The sequence below is a fragment of the Hyperoodon ampullatus genome (assembly GCF_949752795.1).
Source record: "Hyperoodon ampullatus genome assembly, chromosome: 3".
In the NCBI taxonomy this organism is placed as follows: Eukaryota; Metazoa; Chordata; class Mammalia; order Artiodactyla; family Ziphiidae; genus Hyperoodon; species Hyperoodon ampullatus.
This window is the reverse complement of record NC_136916.1, coordinates 153,322,872-153,340,821: the sequence shown is the minus strand read 5'-3', so window position 1 is coordinate 153,340,821 and position 17,950 is coordinate 153,322,872. Positions and strand designations below refer to the sequence as shown.

Sequence of the window (17,950 nt, the reverse complement as noted above, 5' to 3'; positions counted from 1 at the left end):
GTTTGTGCAATCATCACCACCATCTACCTCCAGAACTCTTTTCATCTTAAAAAACTGAAACTCTGGACTTCCCTGGTGGCACAGTGGTTAAGAATCCGCCTGCCAATGCAGGGGACACGGGTTCGAGCCCTGGTCCGGGAAGATCCCACATGTCACGGAGCAACTAAGCCCGTGCGCCACAACTACTGAGCCTGCGCTCTAGAGCTCGTGCGCCACAACTACTGAAGCCTGCGCGCCCAAAGCCCGTGCTCTGCAACAAGAGAAGCCACCACAATGAGAAGCATGCACACCGCAACGAAGAGCAGCCCCCACTCACTGCAACTAGAGAAAGCCTGCGCACAGCAATAAAGACCCAGCACAGCCTAAATAAATAAATAAATAAATAATATTTTAAAAAACTGAAACTCGGTACCCATTAAAAAACAACTTCCATTCTATCCTCCCTCCAGCTGCTGGCAACCGTCATTCTACTTTCTGTCTCTATGTATTTGACTACTCAAGGTCCCACACATAAGTGGAAATGATACAGTATTTGTCATTTTGCGACTGGCTTATTTAACTCAGCATAATGTCCTCAAGGTTCATCCATGTTGCAGCATGTGTTAGAAATTCTTTCTTTCTTAAGGTTGAATAACATTCCACTGTATGTGTATAACCACATTTTGTTTATCCATTCAACTATTGATGGATACTTGGGTTGTTTCTACCTTTCAGCTATTGTGAATGCTGCTGCTATGAGTATGGGAGTACAAATATCTGTTTAAGACCTTGCTTTCAGTTCTTTTGAGTACATACACAGAAGTAAAATTGCTGAATTGCATGGTAATTCTGTTTTAAATTTTTTTTAGGAACCACCATAAGAGGCTGTACCATTTTACCCTCTCACCAGTGGTACACATAAGAGTTCCATTTCTCCATATCCTTGCCAAAACTAGTTATTTTCTGCTTTTTTAAAAATAGTAGCCACCCTAATTAGTATAAGGTGTTATCTCATTATGATTTTGATTTGTATTTCTTTTATGATTAGTGATGTTGAGCATCTTTCCATGTGCTTATTGGCCATTTGTATATCTGTGGAGAAATGTCTATTCCAGTCCTTTGCCCATTTTTAAATCAGGTTGATTGGTTTTTGTTGTTGAGGCAATCTATAATCTTTACATCAGTCCTGCAGGATTGACGTTTTTATGCTTATTGTACAGATGAGAAAACTGACACTCAAAGAGGTTATGTGATTAGCCCATGGTTGACAGCTGGGAAGTGGTGGAGCCCAGACAGGTCACTCTAACTTCAGAGTTATGCTCTTTCTAGTTTACACTGGAATTCTTACAAAAGTTAGATATTGTTACTGATGATGACAGTGATACTACCATATGGCACTGAACTTGAAGGAAGGAAGGTGAAAGGTAATAAGGGTTGAGAGGACTTTAGTTTTGTTTTCGAGAACATAGTACAAACAAATAAAAAGTGTAACATATGACTCCAGAACCATAATGATAGATTTTAAACTATAATCAACACTAGGCAGAGCTCTAATATTAGGGTACAGTGTCCAGTTTCAGGTACTGTACAATTTAAGAGGAACCTGAAGAATTCATGGAGAGTTCGGGAGAGAATAAAAAAGACAGTTCAGTTTTGAAAAGCAAAACCTAATCTGTGTGATAAAGTTAAAGTGCCCCAGTTAATTGGTATAGAGGGAAAAAAAGCTGAAGGATAATGTTTTCCAAAAACTAAACCTCATTTTAACTTTGTTCCCTTATAATGAGATCCTTGGATGTGGTCTAAAATAGAACATCTTTATCCTGAATTCTTCACTGTAACAGAATATATCAAGGTTATGAATGTGTATGAGGTTGTTATCTGAAGGGTAATGACCAGTCATTCTTTATTTTATAGGAAGTAGTTTTAAAATGTTGCCAGAAATAGGTTAGAAATACTAGGTAATTTATAAGGTAGGTGATTCTAATTTTGAAGATTATTTAATAATAACATGCATTATTTGTGAAATTTTCATTGAAAGATTTCATCTTCTGAGGTTAAGCATTTTACTTGAAGCCAGAAGAATAGAGGGAATAAACTATTTTCCAGAAAAATTTTATGTGTGTTATGTATTCTTTTCTTAAGGGTGGGTATTACAAAGTAATGAGGTATTTTAGATGTTGCTAGGAACTTAAGAAATTTACAGAACGTAATCCTGCCTTCAAGGAGTTTCTGGTCACACTGAAGAGACAGTTCACCCTAGAAGTAAGTAGTGATAAAAGATGACAAAATACAGCGAAGTACTGAACGTTGTGATATAAAATGTAAGTACTCTAGGGATTTAAAAAATGGCAAGATACATGGAATTATGTGAGTAAGGATTACAGGAGGGGACAAAACTTAACTGGATCCTTAAAGGATAAGAAGCATTTGCATATGTGGATAGGTATTCCAGATATGGCCAAAGAATACACAAAGACAGAAATATGAAAATCCACTCATTCATCTATTCGATCTGAATTTCTTAAGTCCCTACTATGGGCTGGGCACTATGCTAAGCCTTGGGGTTTCAGAGTCAAATCACAGCTGACCCTTGCCTTCCAGGGAATTACAGTCTAATGGGGGAAACAGTCAAGTAATCCCTAAGGATACTAGAGTGTTTTAAGTGTCACAGTAGAGGTAATCAGAATTACATTGGAGCACAGTCAGAAAGCGTCTCTATCAGACTGGGCATGCGAATGGGTGAGAGGAGGCAGTGGTGTGCAGGCACAGGAAACTCTACATACAAATAAAGGCACAGAGAAGAAATATGCCGTACGATGGGGTGAGAATATCGCTTAGCTTCCACAGTTTTCACAAGATGTTACCTGTGTCACCTGCTTCCCAAAGCATACAGATGCATCTTCAACCAGTAAAGTAGAAGACTACGTGTCCGGGCTTTTGCCTAAGAGCACAACGAGCTCTTACTAAGCAATCAATTGAGAGAAGTTGTATTTTCGGGCTGTCTAAGGCGCATGCAATCCATCCAGTCCTCTAAATAACCAATTATCTTACGCTTGGATTATGCTGGACCACAAAGAAAGTAAGGTTATGTTAGTTTTGTCCTTCACAAAACCGTCTTCATTGATTTGCACTGAAATATTTTGCCTTCATGTTGGTCATGCCAAGAAAGTCGACCTACTTCTGTTATGTTAGGTTGCTGAGGGCACTATTACTTCATTCAGTGTCCTCTACCTAAAGTATGAAAATACTTCTTTTGGAGTAAGAGCTAGGAAAAAGCTTAATTTCCCCCCAGAGTATTTCTCCCTTCTTTATAATGAGAACTATATACTTTTATTTATCACACTTCCCTTTTTGTCCTGGTTGTTAGGAGATTCAGAACCAAATTTAACCTCAATTATAGTAATTTTCTTTGGTCTTATATTTGAAAATTTTGAAATATCTTTTTTCGGTCTTGATTTCCCTTTATATTTTATTATTTTATTGCACATGGTTTTATATTTTAAGACTCTGCTAGAGATGAAAAGTCTATGCTGTACCTGCCTAGCTACAGTCTCACCTGAAGAAAACTGCCAGAAACGCATACGTTGGCAGCTTTTCATCACATAATCATGCTAACGGAAGAAGCAGCCTGGCATCTGGAAGGCAGCAGCCGCCTACCTTTTGTTCTGCACACCAGTGACACTCTGCTGGATGAATGAATGGAAAATATTTTGATTCTGTCTTTTAAAGCTGAATGCAGAAAGTGGGGAGAGAAAGAATCTCACAGAGAGAGGTCGAGCCATGAGTATGGCAGAGCTGTTAACCTGGGAACAATGGAAGCCAGTTGCCGAGGAACTGGTCATAGGATGGACTAACAGACTCACTGTTTAGCCACTATAGCTGCTAACTGTCCCAGGTAATGTTGCAGGTTTTCATGAGGTCTGGTTCTTGAGACCGTTTCTTCCCTGTGCTTATGTAACTTTCGGTAACAGAGGTAAACTGAGGGTATCTCTCGTCTCAACAATCAAAAGGCTATTGTAAACAACCCAAATCCTCTGCATAAAAAGAGGAGGGTAAGAATATGTACCATGCATGATGGTGACTTACACTGGAGAACAGTAGAAGGGAGGAGTAAATATAAAATAGAAGGCCTGAGAGAAGTCACATTTCTAAAAATTACACATTACAGTGGCTGATGAGTAACTATAAACAAATAATTATCTAATAAAATTTGCAGCTCAGCCATGAAGAAATTAAAAAATAGCTTGTCAAATTCCAAAATATCTTCATTTTGGACTTGTCACATGTCTTAATTTCCCTGGGAAGCAAATTAGAAGTGAATGGCAGGGGGGAAAAAACCTCAAAGTCACTTTTCAGTCCAGCTGATATAAAAAAAAGAGTGATTCGTCTACCCAATAACAAAAACCAACCAACAAACAAGTAACACTAAAACAGCAACTTCTAAGCAGCTGACTTTTCTCTTCACACCCTCTTACAACCAGGTTGGCTTTCCCAGGTATATCCCCATTTTATACTGGGGATACGTGCTATGTTTTATTGATGTAGCTAAAGGGACATTCCACACATTCAAGCTGCTCCTTTCTGGTATCACATAACTAGTTATCCTGGGTTTAGGTTTCAAGAGAAGAGGGTTCCTTGATACTTACAGAAGCCCTAAATGGACATACTTGCATGTCCAAAAGGCAAGAACAAAGAACTATAGGAGACTGTTGTTTTACTAGTGATGCTCTTCATTCTGGGGACTTAAGAGAATCTGAGTCTTTTGCCTTATAATCATAACTTGAAAGAATACAGAATAAATACCAATGCCAATCATGCTGACAGGGCAATATACTGCAAGTCACCTTTCTCCACGCCCTGCATTACCTACCTACACTCTGCGACCCAGTTCAAATTCTACAGATCAGGCAAGCAGAGCTGTAAATATTTCCATGGGCAAAACTTGCTTTTTCCAAAGACAGGCATGGCTTAGCATGCTGTTTTCTTTCTTTAGAACTTTTAGGGGCAATTATGTCCTACGGATAAAAGGATGGTAAAGCAAAGGTATGTCCCTATAACAAGCATCTCATTGAAGCTAGAAGCACGATGTGTGGGTTCATGGGATGAATAACCACAGAGTATAGATTGATAACTTGTAGTGATAAGTATAAAGACTCCCAGAGTAAGCCAACGTTATACTGGTTACTTGCCCAATTCAGGACTACAAGAATAAACAGGATCTTTTTCCACTCAAAGTGAATGGATATTACACAGGACAGCACAAATCTGCTACAAGATGCAGTGGTAGGTAAGACTCTAACAATGCACGGTGCCAGGCATTTTTTCCAGGAGGCATGTGTGCTTCTGTAACGTAAACATAAGTTGAGAAAGGAGCCAATGCACTTCCCTTGTCTCTTTGTAACAAAGTAGTAATTGTTAACAATTGAAGAATCATCACTCCTCTCTTGGGGCTTTGCCAGCTCAGCAAGAGACAATATCAATTTTCAAATGTTATCTCAGTAGTCCATTTCTTAATCTGTTTCAGAAATAGAGTTCCCTGGTTTTCTTTAAGGCAAATGAACTCCCTTTGGGTGGGTTCTTAGAAGTACCCACCTTCTCCCCCCACAAACTGAAATCCAGGCTGTTTCTTCCCCCATTTCCAACCAGGTTGTTCAGCTATGTTTGAGTTTTGTTGCTGAATGCAGAAAGAGTTACTAAATGAAATGAAAGAGGCCTCAGGACAGGAAGGCATGAAATTTCAGTGGCTGGCAGCCAGGTGATCTTGCCATGTAGAGGGATCCACATCCTTCTTGTGTGGCTGCAGCCAGACTGAGACTAGCAAAACACATACTGTTAAAACATCACTTGTGCAATACAGCCTATAATGAAGTAAGTACTGTGACCAGTTGCTTAGAACTGGGTGATACAAACCTAATTGATTCAGATTTTTTCCTGGTTCCTTGCACTACAAATCAAAGTTATTCTTCCTGCTGATGTCTGTTCTAAGAACGTACATGTCGGGTAGGGTGTGCTAAGGTCCGCACGGCCAAGGAGGATGTAAGAACGAGGTCTGGCAGGAAGAAGTTGATTTTACTTGCAGGTCCCAGAGAGGGGGTCACTGCACGCCACGCAGGGTCACAGGGGCAAACACCAGCGTGCTCAGGAGACAGAAGACAGGAGTGAGGGGAAAGTCTAGGCCAGAGCCTTATTTAGGGTTTCCTTGGGAAAGGCTAGGCAGGGCAGGGTAAACAGCTTAAGACTGGCTAGTTTAAATAATTCTGGCGGGCTTTGGGCTATAGGGGTGGTCTCTAGTTGCCTGGCTCCTGGCCCTGGAGTGATTTAGGGCAAGGGAAATTTTGACTTGCCATGTGAGAGTTAGATAAGGAGGTGGTCGGGGATATAAATGCGGGATTGGCTGGTTTGTGTGTGAAAGGCATGCTTGTGGGCAAGTTGTCATTATCTTTAGGAATTAGCTCGCCTGGCAGGGGCAGGCTGTAAGGTCCCCAAATGCCAAAGCATCAAGAATACAGAAAATATAGTTAATATAATTGACTCTGGGATGAATGGACGTCAAATTGACAATAAAGAATCCAAGAAGACACAGAATAATGCATATATTTAAACATGACACTTGCCTGGGGCAGCAGAGTGGGGGTCTTAAATAGCCTTGAGTCCCCAGTACCCTTCAGCACCTCTCTCTCTTTCTTTGATAAGAACAACTGATGTTTTGTCAGTCTTATATATAACATGCTAGGCAAACACATGTCAAATCCTTGAATTTAACCCGACTGCCTCTCTAAACCCGTACATGAAGAGGTTCTAGGACTGTCACAGCTGGTGATGACATTCATTCATGACTGTGGAGGGGATGAAGGGATCTCTGCCCAAGCAGTGATTCTGTCTACACTGCATTTAAACAAAAATAAAGCATGCATCTGGGTGATGGGCTGTGGACTCTGGGGTTTGGCCTCTTCACTTCGTAAACTACCTAACTCCCCTGATCAAGGAGAGGCAGCCCACTGCCATCTGCCATCTGCCAGGCCTGCCCCTGGAGTCTCCCAGCAGTATGCTGCACCCACTGTCTCTGGGTTCACACACATTTGGCATGTGGTCTCACCAACCTCAGTACAGCATCCCCCACCTTAATGTACAGCTCAGGCTCAGTGGGGCTGTGTTTGCAACACAGATTTAAGTGTTGAGAGATGGGCTCTTTCCCAAGGCTTTTTTGCTGATGATCCTATTTTGCCATGTAATGTTCTGGGTGGATTGTAAGGGATACTAGTGAAATAGGTTCAAGGAAAGTGATATTACAACTGAGGCAAGTCCAAGTCTCACAGTCCTGGAAACGGATGGACATTAGTACTTCTTGGCAGGCTGCTGGTTTGGTTTGGAGCTTGATGTCATATTCATTCTTCTGGCTGCCAGTCTCCTAAAGGAAATATTGACCTTCTTGCTTTCGCTTTCTATAATATATGTTATTAGTGATGAACACATCACTGGATAGGCTGCTTAGTATCAGGATTAAAGGACCACTGGTTAAGTATTACCAATGGAACTCTGGTTGTTTTCAGTTTCTCTGGTACATTTTGGTAGGTAGATGACCAAGCCATGGATTTGGTGTTCCCTTCTCTCTTCTCATTCCTTTTTGGAAAGAGTTTAGATGGGCTGGGGAAAGATATTTGAAGCTTTCTGATCCAATGTAAATGAATCCTGTGGTGGGTAAATAATTTTCCTCCCTCCTTTGCTCTCCTGGGGTAGTTTGATGAATAATGCTTCTCAAATAAGTTTATAAATATTCCCCTAGAGGTAAGAAGAGTATTAAGCTCATAGCAGGTGTGCCATTAATGCTTTAGTGTGTAGGGTAGAGCAAAGAGGAAAGAAATCATCAAAACTTTGCAGTTTCATTGAATTTTCTGGAAAGTTTTGAAGGCGATAGCTGGGAACAAAATACTGGGGGTAGCACTGATGAAGTGTGGGTACAGCCTCACATGATCAAGTCAGGCCATTTCTTTAATGTAGGAGCTTTTTTTTGGATGAGTGGTAGGATGGGGTTTATAGTTCGTTTTGTTGCCAATTATAGTATATGCTTATATTGAGTAACTCAGAAAGAAGCTTAATCAATCTCACAAAAAAATTTTAAAAAATGTGTTCCCTGCCTGTCTCCCATTAGCTGAAAGTCCAGTTCACAAACTATCCAACGGTAGTCTAAAAAGCCTTCTTTAATAATAAATATCTTTAATAAAAAATATTCATTCTCTTTAGATGCTATTGTAATTTGATCTTCAAATGTCATGCTTTTCAGTATAGTCTGTTACATTTTACCTGTGAATAACTCAATTTTGGCTTTAGTTTCTTTCTCTGATTGGCCTGAATGTCCCCATACTTTTCATCAAATGCCTCCATAATAGTAAGGAAATTTCTTACTGCCACAGTGCCACCTACTGGTAGGTCAACATAGAAGCAAGCTAGCAGTAGTTGGACCCACAGATTTGGCGAGTCCTTCTGAGCTTTGGTTTTATAAAATGCCAATTTCCTTGTCATTTTGAGAAAATATCACTTCTCTTGACAGCTATTAAGTCTCTTGCTGTGGCGTAAAGTCAGCAAGTTATAATTTAAAAAATGCTCTTATTTCTTACTGTTACCTTAAATTGGCCCTGACTTCACCGACTTAGATTTTCTCTGTCCTATAACTGTAGCAAGGGCTCCAGATTGTGTGGGCAAGGGTTTGGATCTGGCGAAAATAACTTGGGGAGCATCCAAAGATCCTGAAAAATGTAAAAAAAATCCCCACTTAACACTTTATTTAATCTTGGCTGAAAGGACAAGAGGTCAAATCTAAAATCAGACTTTAGGGGATCATCATTCTCCCCGATGCTGGCGCGCCATTTCCTGCCAAACATCAAATCCATCCTCTCTCTCTCGCTTTCTAACAGCATTAAAAGTGAGTAGTAGACCCAAATGCTTGTCCCTTTGACTCTGGGGAGAGAAGAACGTTCTGGGAGCAATAAAGGGTATAAGACACTAGGGCAAGCATCTCAAGAGTTTATTTTTATTATTAATTTATTATACTCCAAATCCACCCGGGATCTCCAACAACTATACAATGCATGTGAAAAGAACAAGAATCTGATAGTGAAAATAGGTCACTCTGCTGAGAGCTGCCAGGCAAATAATTTCATTTGAAAGTCAAAGTGATTTCTAGATCCTTAGGGTTTGGGCTCCACTGGGTTTACTTTATATTAAAATAAGTTCCTTCCTCTTGTTGTCTCACTTAGAGACAACGAAGTGGGCAGGCAGAGGCAGACTGATGTGCTGCTGCCTTGTCCCCATGCAAAGAGCATAAAGCTACCCTGAATTTTACCAGGGTCCAAAATGATAAATGCTTAACGGGGGACACTGCTTCTCACTCCTTGTAAATGAAATCCAGCATTGGTGTTCAAAAGGTGGTATGGTCCCTTCCTCCAACTATAGATCTACAAGAGCTTAAAAAAAAAAAAAAAAAAAAAAAAAAGTTGGGCGGAGTGCATATAGAGGCTGGGCTCCAGGACAGGAAAAGCTTAGGCGTAAGCTAAGCGGCTGGGATGAGGGCAGCTGGTATGGCTTCAGGCCCTACAACAATGGTAGTTTACACCATCAAATCAGCATGAGAGAAATGCCAGTTATCTAATCTGTTGCTCTCTGCTATTTTAGTTCACCATCACCACTTCAGACCTCAAGAAGAACACCATGGTTATACAGAAGGCAGGCCGATGGCTTTGGCTTTGAGCCAAAGGCCCTCACCCCAGCTTCCTTCTCAAATTTCCAAATTTGCTGAGGCTACACCTTCCCCTTCTATAGCAAACACAGAATATATAGCCTGAGGTAGGGAAGTCAAGGAAAGTTAACACTCATGGAGCATTCCAGGCACTCTGCTAAGAGCTTTCACATTCACTACCTCATTTAATGTTCATAGTAACAAGAATGCCACTAGGCCACCATCAGCGGGAAAGGACTGACCTGCTTTTCAACAGCGCCCTGGGATGAACCACTATCTCATTCAGACTACCTGACCAACAAGGTCGCACAGCTTGAAGGCCTGGTTGGGCTAGACTTAAGGAAGGGTCAAGGGGGTCAGGAAGCAGACTTTTGCTATATTCACGGACTCAATAACTGAGTTAACCAGACCAGACAGGGGCTAAATACCATTCATTGTCAGTTTAGTGATTCCTATACACGCAAAACTTCCCAGCTCTCAGAGAGCTGTGTAAACGTTTTGACTTATTATAGGGGTTGTTCTTCCTTCTTGTGGGTTTAAAGAAAAATGTTTTTAATAGCAACCTAACCTTCTCCCTGTTAAAGGACATGCTTCTAAACCCCTAGAATAACACCTTTAAATCTATGTGTAATAAAGAAAAACAGATAATTTGTAGGTAAAACACTGAAGTGCTAGTTATTTACTAGCTCTATAAATAACTCTAACAGGGTTAATTATTATTATGTTGCTAAGGTAAAACATTTATTGGGAAGTATGGACAATGCCTGAACCTTGCTTGCTACATCATGTTCATCAGCATTTCTTTAAGGATCAGGAACACCAGGAAAGTCACAGAAGAGGAACAAATTCAAAGGACTTTAGAGGCCCAGAGTCATTTGGAGACAACAGCAGTAAACAGCAGGCTACCTAAACAAGATGAGAAGAATAATGCACTTATCTTAAGGTAGAAGCAGGGAGAAAATATCGATAGATAGTAGAAGCCAGGGAGAAGTCCAACTTCTCCTTGCTCTGTGGTTTTATACTGATGCCAAATTCAGTACAACTGTTACAAAAGCTTCTAAGTACCGTCAACAGTCGGTAAACACTAATTCATGATCAAGATGCTGAAAGTATGACCCAGCTGTCCCTCGAATTTCCAACTTCCCCACCCAGAGTGCACGCAAAGACTTCAATTCCATACTTAATGTATCAATTAGACACACAAATGAAAAACGCAGGTTTCCTGGATCTCCTAAGCTTTGTAAGCCTCTCCAGCCTCAGCAAATCTGAAGAGCTACAGAGGCTCTAAAAGCTGTCTCTCATGGAAACCCTTCCAACTAGTCCATGGGTCTCTTAGCCACTCACTTCTCAGGCCATAATAGTTCCAAAGTGGAAATTTAACTTCCTTAAAAATAACTACCATCTTCTAGTAATTCTTTTTTTGGGGAAAGGGGGATTTATATACCCATCAAATATTTCTTGAATTCAGGTTCGAAGAGTTTAAGTGGAAAACAAAATCTTTATACTCTTTTCATATTATTACCTGACTTGGGTGCAGTTATAGAGCCTTTCTCTGTCTACTGCTTCCTTGAAACCTCACAGTAAGCCTATGAGGTACAGGAAATTATCCCCATAATACAGTCAAACTAAGCAGGCTCCTTAGCGATCTTGTGATCATTTTAAGGTGTATTACGTCTCACTCACACACACACACACACACTCACACACACACACCCTTGCACCTGCCCTTAAGCTCCTTGAAGGCTCCCTACTGCTCTCAAGAACAAGTTCCCTCCCCGGCTCACAGCCTGGCCCTGCTACCTCTGCAGCCTATTCTCTTGCCACTCCCGGCTCAGGCTCCAGTCCTCAGCACGAGGGCTCCCTGAACACAGCACCTTTTCACCACCCGCCCCCTTCCCTCAACTGGCCTTTGCCCACATTGTTCCCTCTTCCTGGAACTCCTTCCACCCCACACTTCCCCTCTCCCAGCTGACCTGTCTACAGTCAAACCCCAGCTTAGATGCTTCTTCCTCTAGGAAGTCCTCTCCAATCCCTAAAGAGCCGGGGCCAGGTTGGCCCTTGGGTTCAAATACTGCTCCACCATTCACTAGCTGTGAGATTTGAGATAACGTTTCATAATCTGTCTGTGCCTTTATTTCTTCAGCCGTAAAACAAGGACTACAGCTCCTATGTTATATGCATGTTTTGTGAACAAATGTAAAGCATTCAGAAGTGTGCCTGACACACAGCGATGCTCAGCCAAGGCTGTCTATTGTTATTCTCTGCATCCCCAGCGCCAGATATCCGTCCCCACCCCACACAGCAGGCTCCCGCTGACCTCCCTCTCTCCGAGACTCTAGGTTCCCTGACAGCAGGGACTGTCTAGTTCACCCTTTACGCACCCCAGTGCCCAGGATGTTACTTTCTCCAAGGAGGTGCTCAAAAATAAACACTTGTTGAGTTGAATCCAAGTGGATTTGCTTTCAATCTTCTGATTACCTAGTAGTGTATTTTTATGAATTATTACTCACAGAAAAGTATCCCTGGACCAATGCTGCCTGACTTCTATGTTGAGAGGCTTGAGGTCCTCAGCAACTACCTGGCAACAGACTATGACATTAGCATGACAGGACGCAGATTAGACCACAGCTCCAGCTCTGCATGCATGGATCGTCTCCCACAGGCCCCTTGACTTTCTGAGCTTCTGTTTCCTCATGTGGAGGTGACAAAGTTATACCTCAAGGGGTTGTGGTGAGGATTTAGTGTGAGATACTACATGTGGAAATACCACAGAAACAGTAAAACACCAGTCAAATACAGGCTTTTTACTAAGTGCTGCAAATCTGATAACATTCTACCAGACGGGGAAATTTCACCTACCCCACACTAGTTCTGGAAAACCATTTCATCCTAAAATGTCGCTGTCATTTGGAAGAAGACAGTAACAAAATGCCCACTTGCCAGTGCTCCAGAGGCCCGGATGCTTCGTTCTCTGAGCTGGAGCTCTCTTCAGAGGCAGGAGAGAACTTGCTGGCCCAGACCCTGCCCGCTGTCCCACCCGGAACTGACCTGTGGAGCTGGTGACGGGCACAAAGGCTGCAGAGTTAAGGCTGCTCTGGAGTCCGTCCGGCTGCCCTTCTGTGGAGGACGCTCTGAAACACAAGCAGCTTGGTGAGACCTGCAGACAGAAAGGTGAGGCCAACTACAGCCCTGCAATGGCTCTGCCTCTTGCTTTTGGTGTTGCCACTCATTCCCTTTCTTCTTTCAAGTAAATGTCGTCTTATCAGAAAGAACTTCTACGACCAACCTATCCCCTACTTCTGAAATGTTACATATTTTAAAATGTATTGTCCATCTCTCCCCACTGGAACACAGCTTCAAGAAAGCACGGGCTTTGATCACTACTGTGTCCCCAGTGCCTAAGCATTCAACAAATACTTACTGAATGACTACATTAAGTTCCTGGTATTGACTTGGATCAATCATAAGTAAAGACATTAAAAAAAAAGTTTCATGTAGAGCAGTGATTCTCAACTGGGGGAGGGAGGGGGGCAGATTTGGCTCCCTCCCCCCACCCTCCCACAGGGGACACTTGGTGATGTTGAGATATCTGTGGTTGCCACAACTGCGGGGCCTATGGCATCCAGTGGGTAGAGGCCAGGAATGGTGCTAAGCCCTTCCTACGGTGCGCTAGAAAGTGCCCCAAAACAAAGAATATTCTGGTCCAAGATGTCAACTGTGCCGAGGTTGAGAAGCCATATACAGAGGCACCTCCCCTCGTGCCACCTTTGACAAGAGATAGGACAGAGTATATTAGATTCTTCGGGCACAGGTTCCACAGCCACTTGTCTTAGAAGTTCTATGACTGGCCTGATGCCCTACAGACCATGCCAGGTCTCCCTGTTATAGGCTCTTACAGCTTTGTCATTCTTTCATTGGATTTACAAAATTTATAGAACCGTGTAACTGGTTGCTTAACAGCAGTCATCCTTGCTAGAATGTGCGCTCCATGAAGACAGAGACTGCTTCAGTCTCATTCACTGTTGTATCCATAGCTCCTAATATTGCATTTTGCACATACTAGGTACTTAATAAATATTTTTTGAAGTAATCTCACCCACTGCCCCATTAATACACTTATTTGTTGGGCCCATCTACCTTGACTTTAGCTGACATGTAACAATTTTACCTGGGAGATTCAAGTTCTCATACTCAGTTCTTTATTTGTTGAGCAGCATCCAACCCAACCTTTAGTACCTTCGCCCAACACTATTTTTCCATTTACTCACTCAAGCAAAAAATACTTATTAAGCATTCCTGTGCTTGGTGCTAGTGAGGAGGTAGGCATTTGACAAATCCATAAGAAACAAACTGTGTGATAAATGCTACAGAGAAAAAGCACAAGGTGTTATGAGAGAATGAAACAGAGAACCTGATTTAGATGGTGAGGAGAAAGGGAGTTCCCTGGTGGCCTAGTGGTTAGGATTCAGGTTTTTACCACCGTGGCCCAGGATCAATCCCTCCCGGGTCGGGGAACAGAGATCCCCCAAGTCACGCTGCGCGGCCAAAAGAAAAAACCTCTTCAAAAAATAAATAAATAGGGCTTCCCTGGTGGCGCAGTGCTTAATAATCCATCTGCCAACGCAAGGGCGGGTTCGAGCCCTGGTCCAGGAAGATCCCACATGCCGCAGAGCAACTAAGCCTGTGCGTCACAACTACTGAGCCTGCACTCTAGAGCTCCCATGCCACAACTACTGAGCCTGCGTGCCACAACTACTGAAGCCCGCGTGTCTAGAGCCTGTGCTCCGCAACAAGAGAAGCCACCACAATGAGAAGCCCACGCACTGCAATGAAGAGTAGCCCTCGCGGGCTTCCCTGGTGGTGCAGTGGTTGAGAGTCTGCCTGCCGATGCAGGGGACACGGGTTCGTGCCCCGGTCCGGGAAGATCCCACATGCAGCGGAGCGGCTGGGCCCGTGAGCCATGGCCGCTGAGCCTGCGCGTCCAGAGCCTGTGCTCCGCAACGGGAGAGGCCACAATGGTGAGAGGCCCGCGTACAGCAAAAAAAAAAAAAAAAAAAGAGTAGCCCTCGCTGGCCACAACTAGAGAAAGCCCGCACGCAGCCAAAAATAAATAAATAAATAAATTTAAATAAATAAATAAATGAAATTTTAACTAACTAAATAAAAACCTTTAGTTGTGTACATGGTGAGGAGAGTGGTCAAGGATGGCCTTTCTGAGGAAATCGTGCTTCAGGCATGTCATTAAGTCAGGAGAAGCAGGCATTAGCCAAGAGCAGGGAACAGGAAAGAGCCTTTCACGGAGAAGAAATGTCCATATAATGATTCTGAGGCAGAAAGGGGCTTAGAATGTCGTAGGAGCCTTTAAAGACCAGCAAAGTGTGCGCGTGTGTGGTGGTTAGTCAGGCAGTGTTTGCCAAACATCCCTGACGGGAATCACCTGGGCTCGCTTGTCAATCACACAGCTTTCCAGGCCCTTCACTTGGAGATTCTGATTCAGTGGTCTGGGGTAGGCCTTGAGAACTCAGGCTTGTTTTAAGCTCCCCAGGTGCCCAGGTGATTCATATCACCAGAGAAGTCAGGGAAACACTGACTGGTGAGTAGAGGAAGGTGGGGTGGGAAGTGCTAGGAGAGGCTTAGGTGTCCAGGTGGTCCCTACACCCCTGATGGAGATGTGCCACTTGAGAACACACCCCAGCGGCGATGCAAGGATCACACTGTCTTACAGCCCTTCCCCTCTAGCGAGCCTCGATCTGGGCACTGCCCACTCCTTTCCACTTTTGCTTTGAGGACAGGGGAACCACAGAGGCAAAAAGGAGAGAAAGGGGCAGAGGGCTTTTCCCCTGTTCCCAAGCCTCAGTCTTGGAGAGCTACATCTGGAACGCTTATGCAATTTATTTAAGCCCCTTATGGACCCCAAAAAACCATCCAAAGCATCTGTAGGCCGATATTTGCGCTTCCAGGTCCAAGTGAAAAAGGAAAAGTTCTGGAGGGCCTAGGATGGGCTCTTTCCTTTATAAAAGTTAAAAAACCCAAAGGCCCATTCACTTGTGTTAGGAGCAGCTAAGGCAAGAAAACTTACGGGGCTGATCTCAGTGTCCTGGAGGAAGCCCTAGCGTTAGCAGTAAAAAGGGAAGCAGGCAGGTGAAATTTTGGAGGCAGTAGAATATGGGCAGGGAACAGAAAGCTTCCGGAGGCATGAGAAGAGCCCCTGGGGGTTTAGAGCTAGTGACTTCTTTCTCCTCCCCTCTCTGGAATTCCTCTCCCACCCTTCACCTTTTTAGGCTTCCTCCTGTTCCTCACCCAAGATCTCCTGCCCCTGTGTCCCCTCTGTACCCAGTTCTACTCACTCTTCCATCCTCCCCCCTCCAGCAACTCCCACCACAGGCCTCAGGAGCCATTGCTGATTCCAACTTTGAACATTTCGAACGGTCCTACTGTTTCTCGCACGAGGTCCCCTTCTCCCCAGTGGAGGAGAAATGTGTCCACAGACATCCAAGTGGAAACTCAGAGTAAATTTTTCCATAGAGACACTGGTACACAAAATGGTTTGGGTTTATGTTATTACAACTTTAGGCACATCATGGGTAAATATGCTTTTGCTGTGATAACATCATTTCCTTGGGAAAATATGTTCCAACTTCTGGACAAACCACTCCGAAATGAGAACTTTTAAAACATCGCTTGTCTAGAGCCTGTATGTTAATTTGCACTTGGTGATCTGCTTCTGCAATGATTCTTTGCTGCTTTCCTGAAAGTACTTGTGTTTTAGGAAGTATTTACATAGAAAGGTATGTATATGTCCCCTTGGTTGTTTCTTTCTTTCTTTTTTAAAAATTATTTATTTATTTATTTATTTATTGGCTGTGTTGGGTCTGTTGCTATGTGCTGGCTTTCTCTAGTTGTGGTGAGTGGGGGCCACTCTTCCTTGTGGTGTGTGGGCTTCTCATTGTGGTGGCTTCTCTTGTTGCGGAGTACGGGCTCTAGGCACGTGGGCTTCAGTAGTTGTGGCACACAGGCTCAGTAGTTGTGGCTCATGAGCTCTAGAGCGCAGGCTCAGTAGTTGCGGTGCACGGCCTTAGTTGCTCCGCTGCATGTGGGATCTTCCAGGACCAGGGATTGATCCCGTGTCCCCTGCATTGGCAGGCGGATTCTTAACCACTGCACCACCAGGGAAGTCCCCCCCTTGGTTGTTTCTAAGTCTGTTACTGGGCTTTAACATTAAGGTAACAGGACCTACGTCATAGGGTTGTTGAGGATTAAATAAGATGGTGGATGTAAAGCATATCCTAGTACAGTGTTGGGTTTTACATTAAGGGTGAAATAAACATTAACTATTACTAGTATTGTTATTTTTACTTAGGAATATTGACAATCTTTGCATTCACTATAAGCCTATCTACATTAAAAATATTAAGTTGCGTGACTCATTGATTCTAATTCAGTATGGATTATTGGTGCTAAACTGTAGAAGAATGACCACAGATATTCAGAACTTACAACTTAACAGCGATTTGCTATTGAAGTCAAAGGTAATTATTGGCAACCTACCAGTCAGAAATCAAAATCAGTCAGAATTACTCTTAAACTCCCTTTGGAAGACAGATCTCATTTGAGATTGACAAGCTGTCTCTTAATAAAGCTAATACACATCTTTTTTCCCTGTCAGCATCAGAATTAATCACTGTTTCTTCAACTGTGCACTAAATGAAGTAGCTGTCTTGTCATATAGAATATGCGTCTTTAAGCATGAGAATTACACATAGTACAGTGGGATGCTCTTCCTATAAGAGAAGAATGCATCTCCCATCTTGTCCTGAGGGGAATATCAAGTAGAATCAGCCACTATCGAAATTGTACTTTCTCTTTCTCTCTGAATAGCTGAATGTGCAAAGTTAAATGTGTGTTGGATGCAGCTACATTACCTGTGGTGTTCTAATCACAGTACAAATGGAATACAAAGAGGTGGTTAAAGATGAATTCAGAAAAATGAGTTTAAAAGTATACAGGGACTTCCCTGGTGATCCAGTGGGTAAGACTCCCCGCTCCCAATGCAGTGGACCTGGGTTCGATCCCTGGTCGGGGAACTAGATTCCACGTGCATGCCACAACTAAGAGTCCACATGCCACAACTAAGAGCCTGCAAGCCACAACTAGGACCTGGAGCAGCGAAAATAAATTAAAAAAAAAAAAAAGTTCAAGAGTTTTGTGGTGAGAAATACTGAAAAGATGGGACGAGAA

General features: G+C 42.9%; 1 protein-coding gene across 5 annotated transcripts in view; it reads right to left on the bottom strand.

Moving 5' to 3' along the window:
- Positions 1 to 17,950, bottom strand: part of TTLL5 (tubulin tyrosine ligase like 5) — a gene marked incomplete at both ends in the record, with an annotated part of 288,021 nt that overhangs the window by 23,893 nt on the left and 246,178 nt on the right. For 3 of the 5 annotated variants that reach the window (XM_079699036.1, XM_079699037.1, XM_079699038.1), the window contains 2 exons: positions 8,602 to 8,723; positions 12,761 to 12,843. In XM_079699036.1, coding sequence (XP_079555162.1) covers positions 8,602 to 8,723; positions 12,761 to 12,843 — 205 coding nt within the window. Of the gene's footprint in view, positions 1 to 8,601; positions 8,724 to 12,749; positions 12,844 to 17,950 lie in introns of those variants that run through there. The other 2 variants (XM_079699035.1, XM_079699039.1) reach the window with 2 other exon arrangements.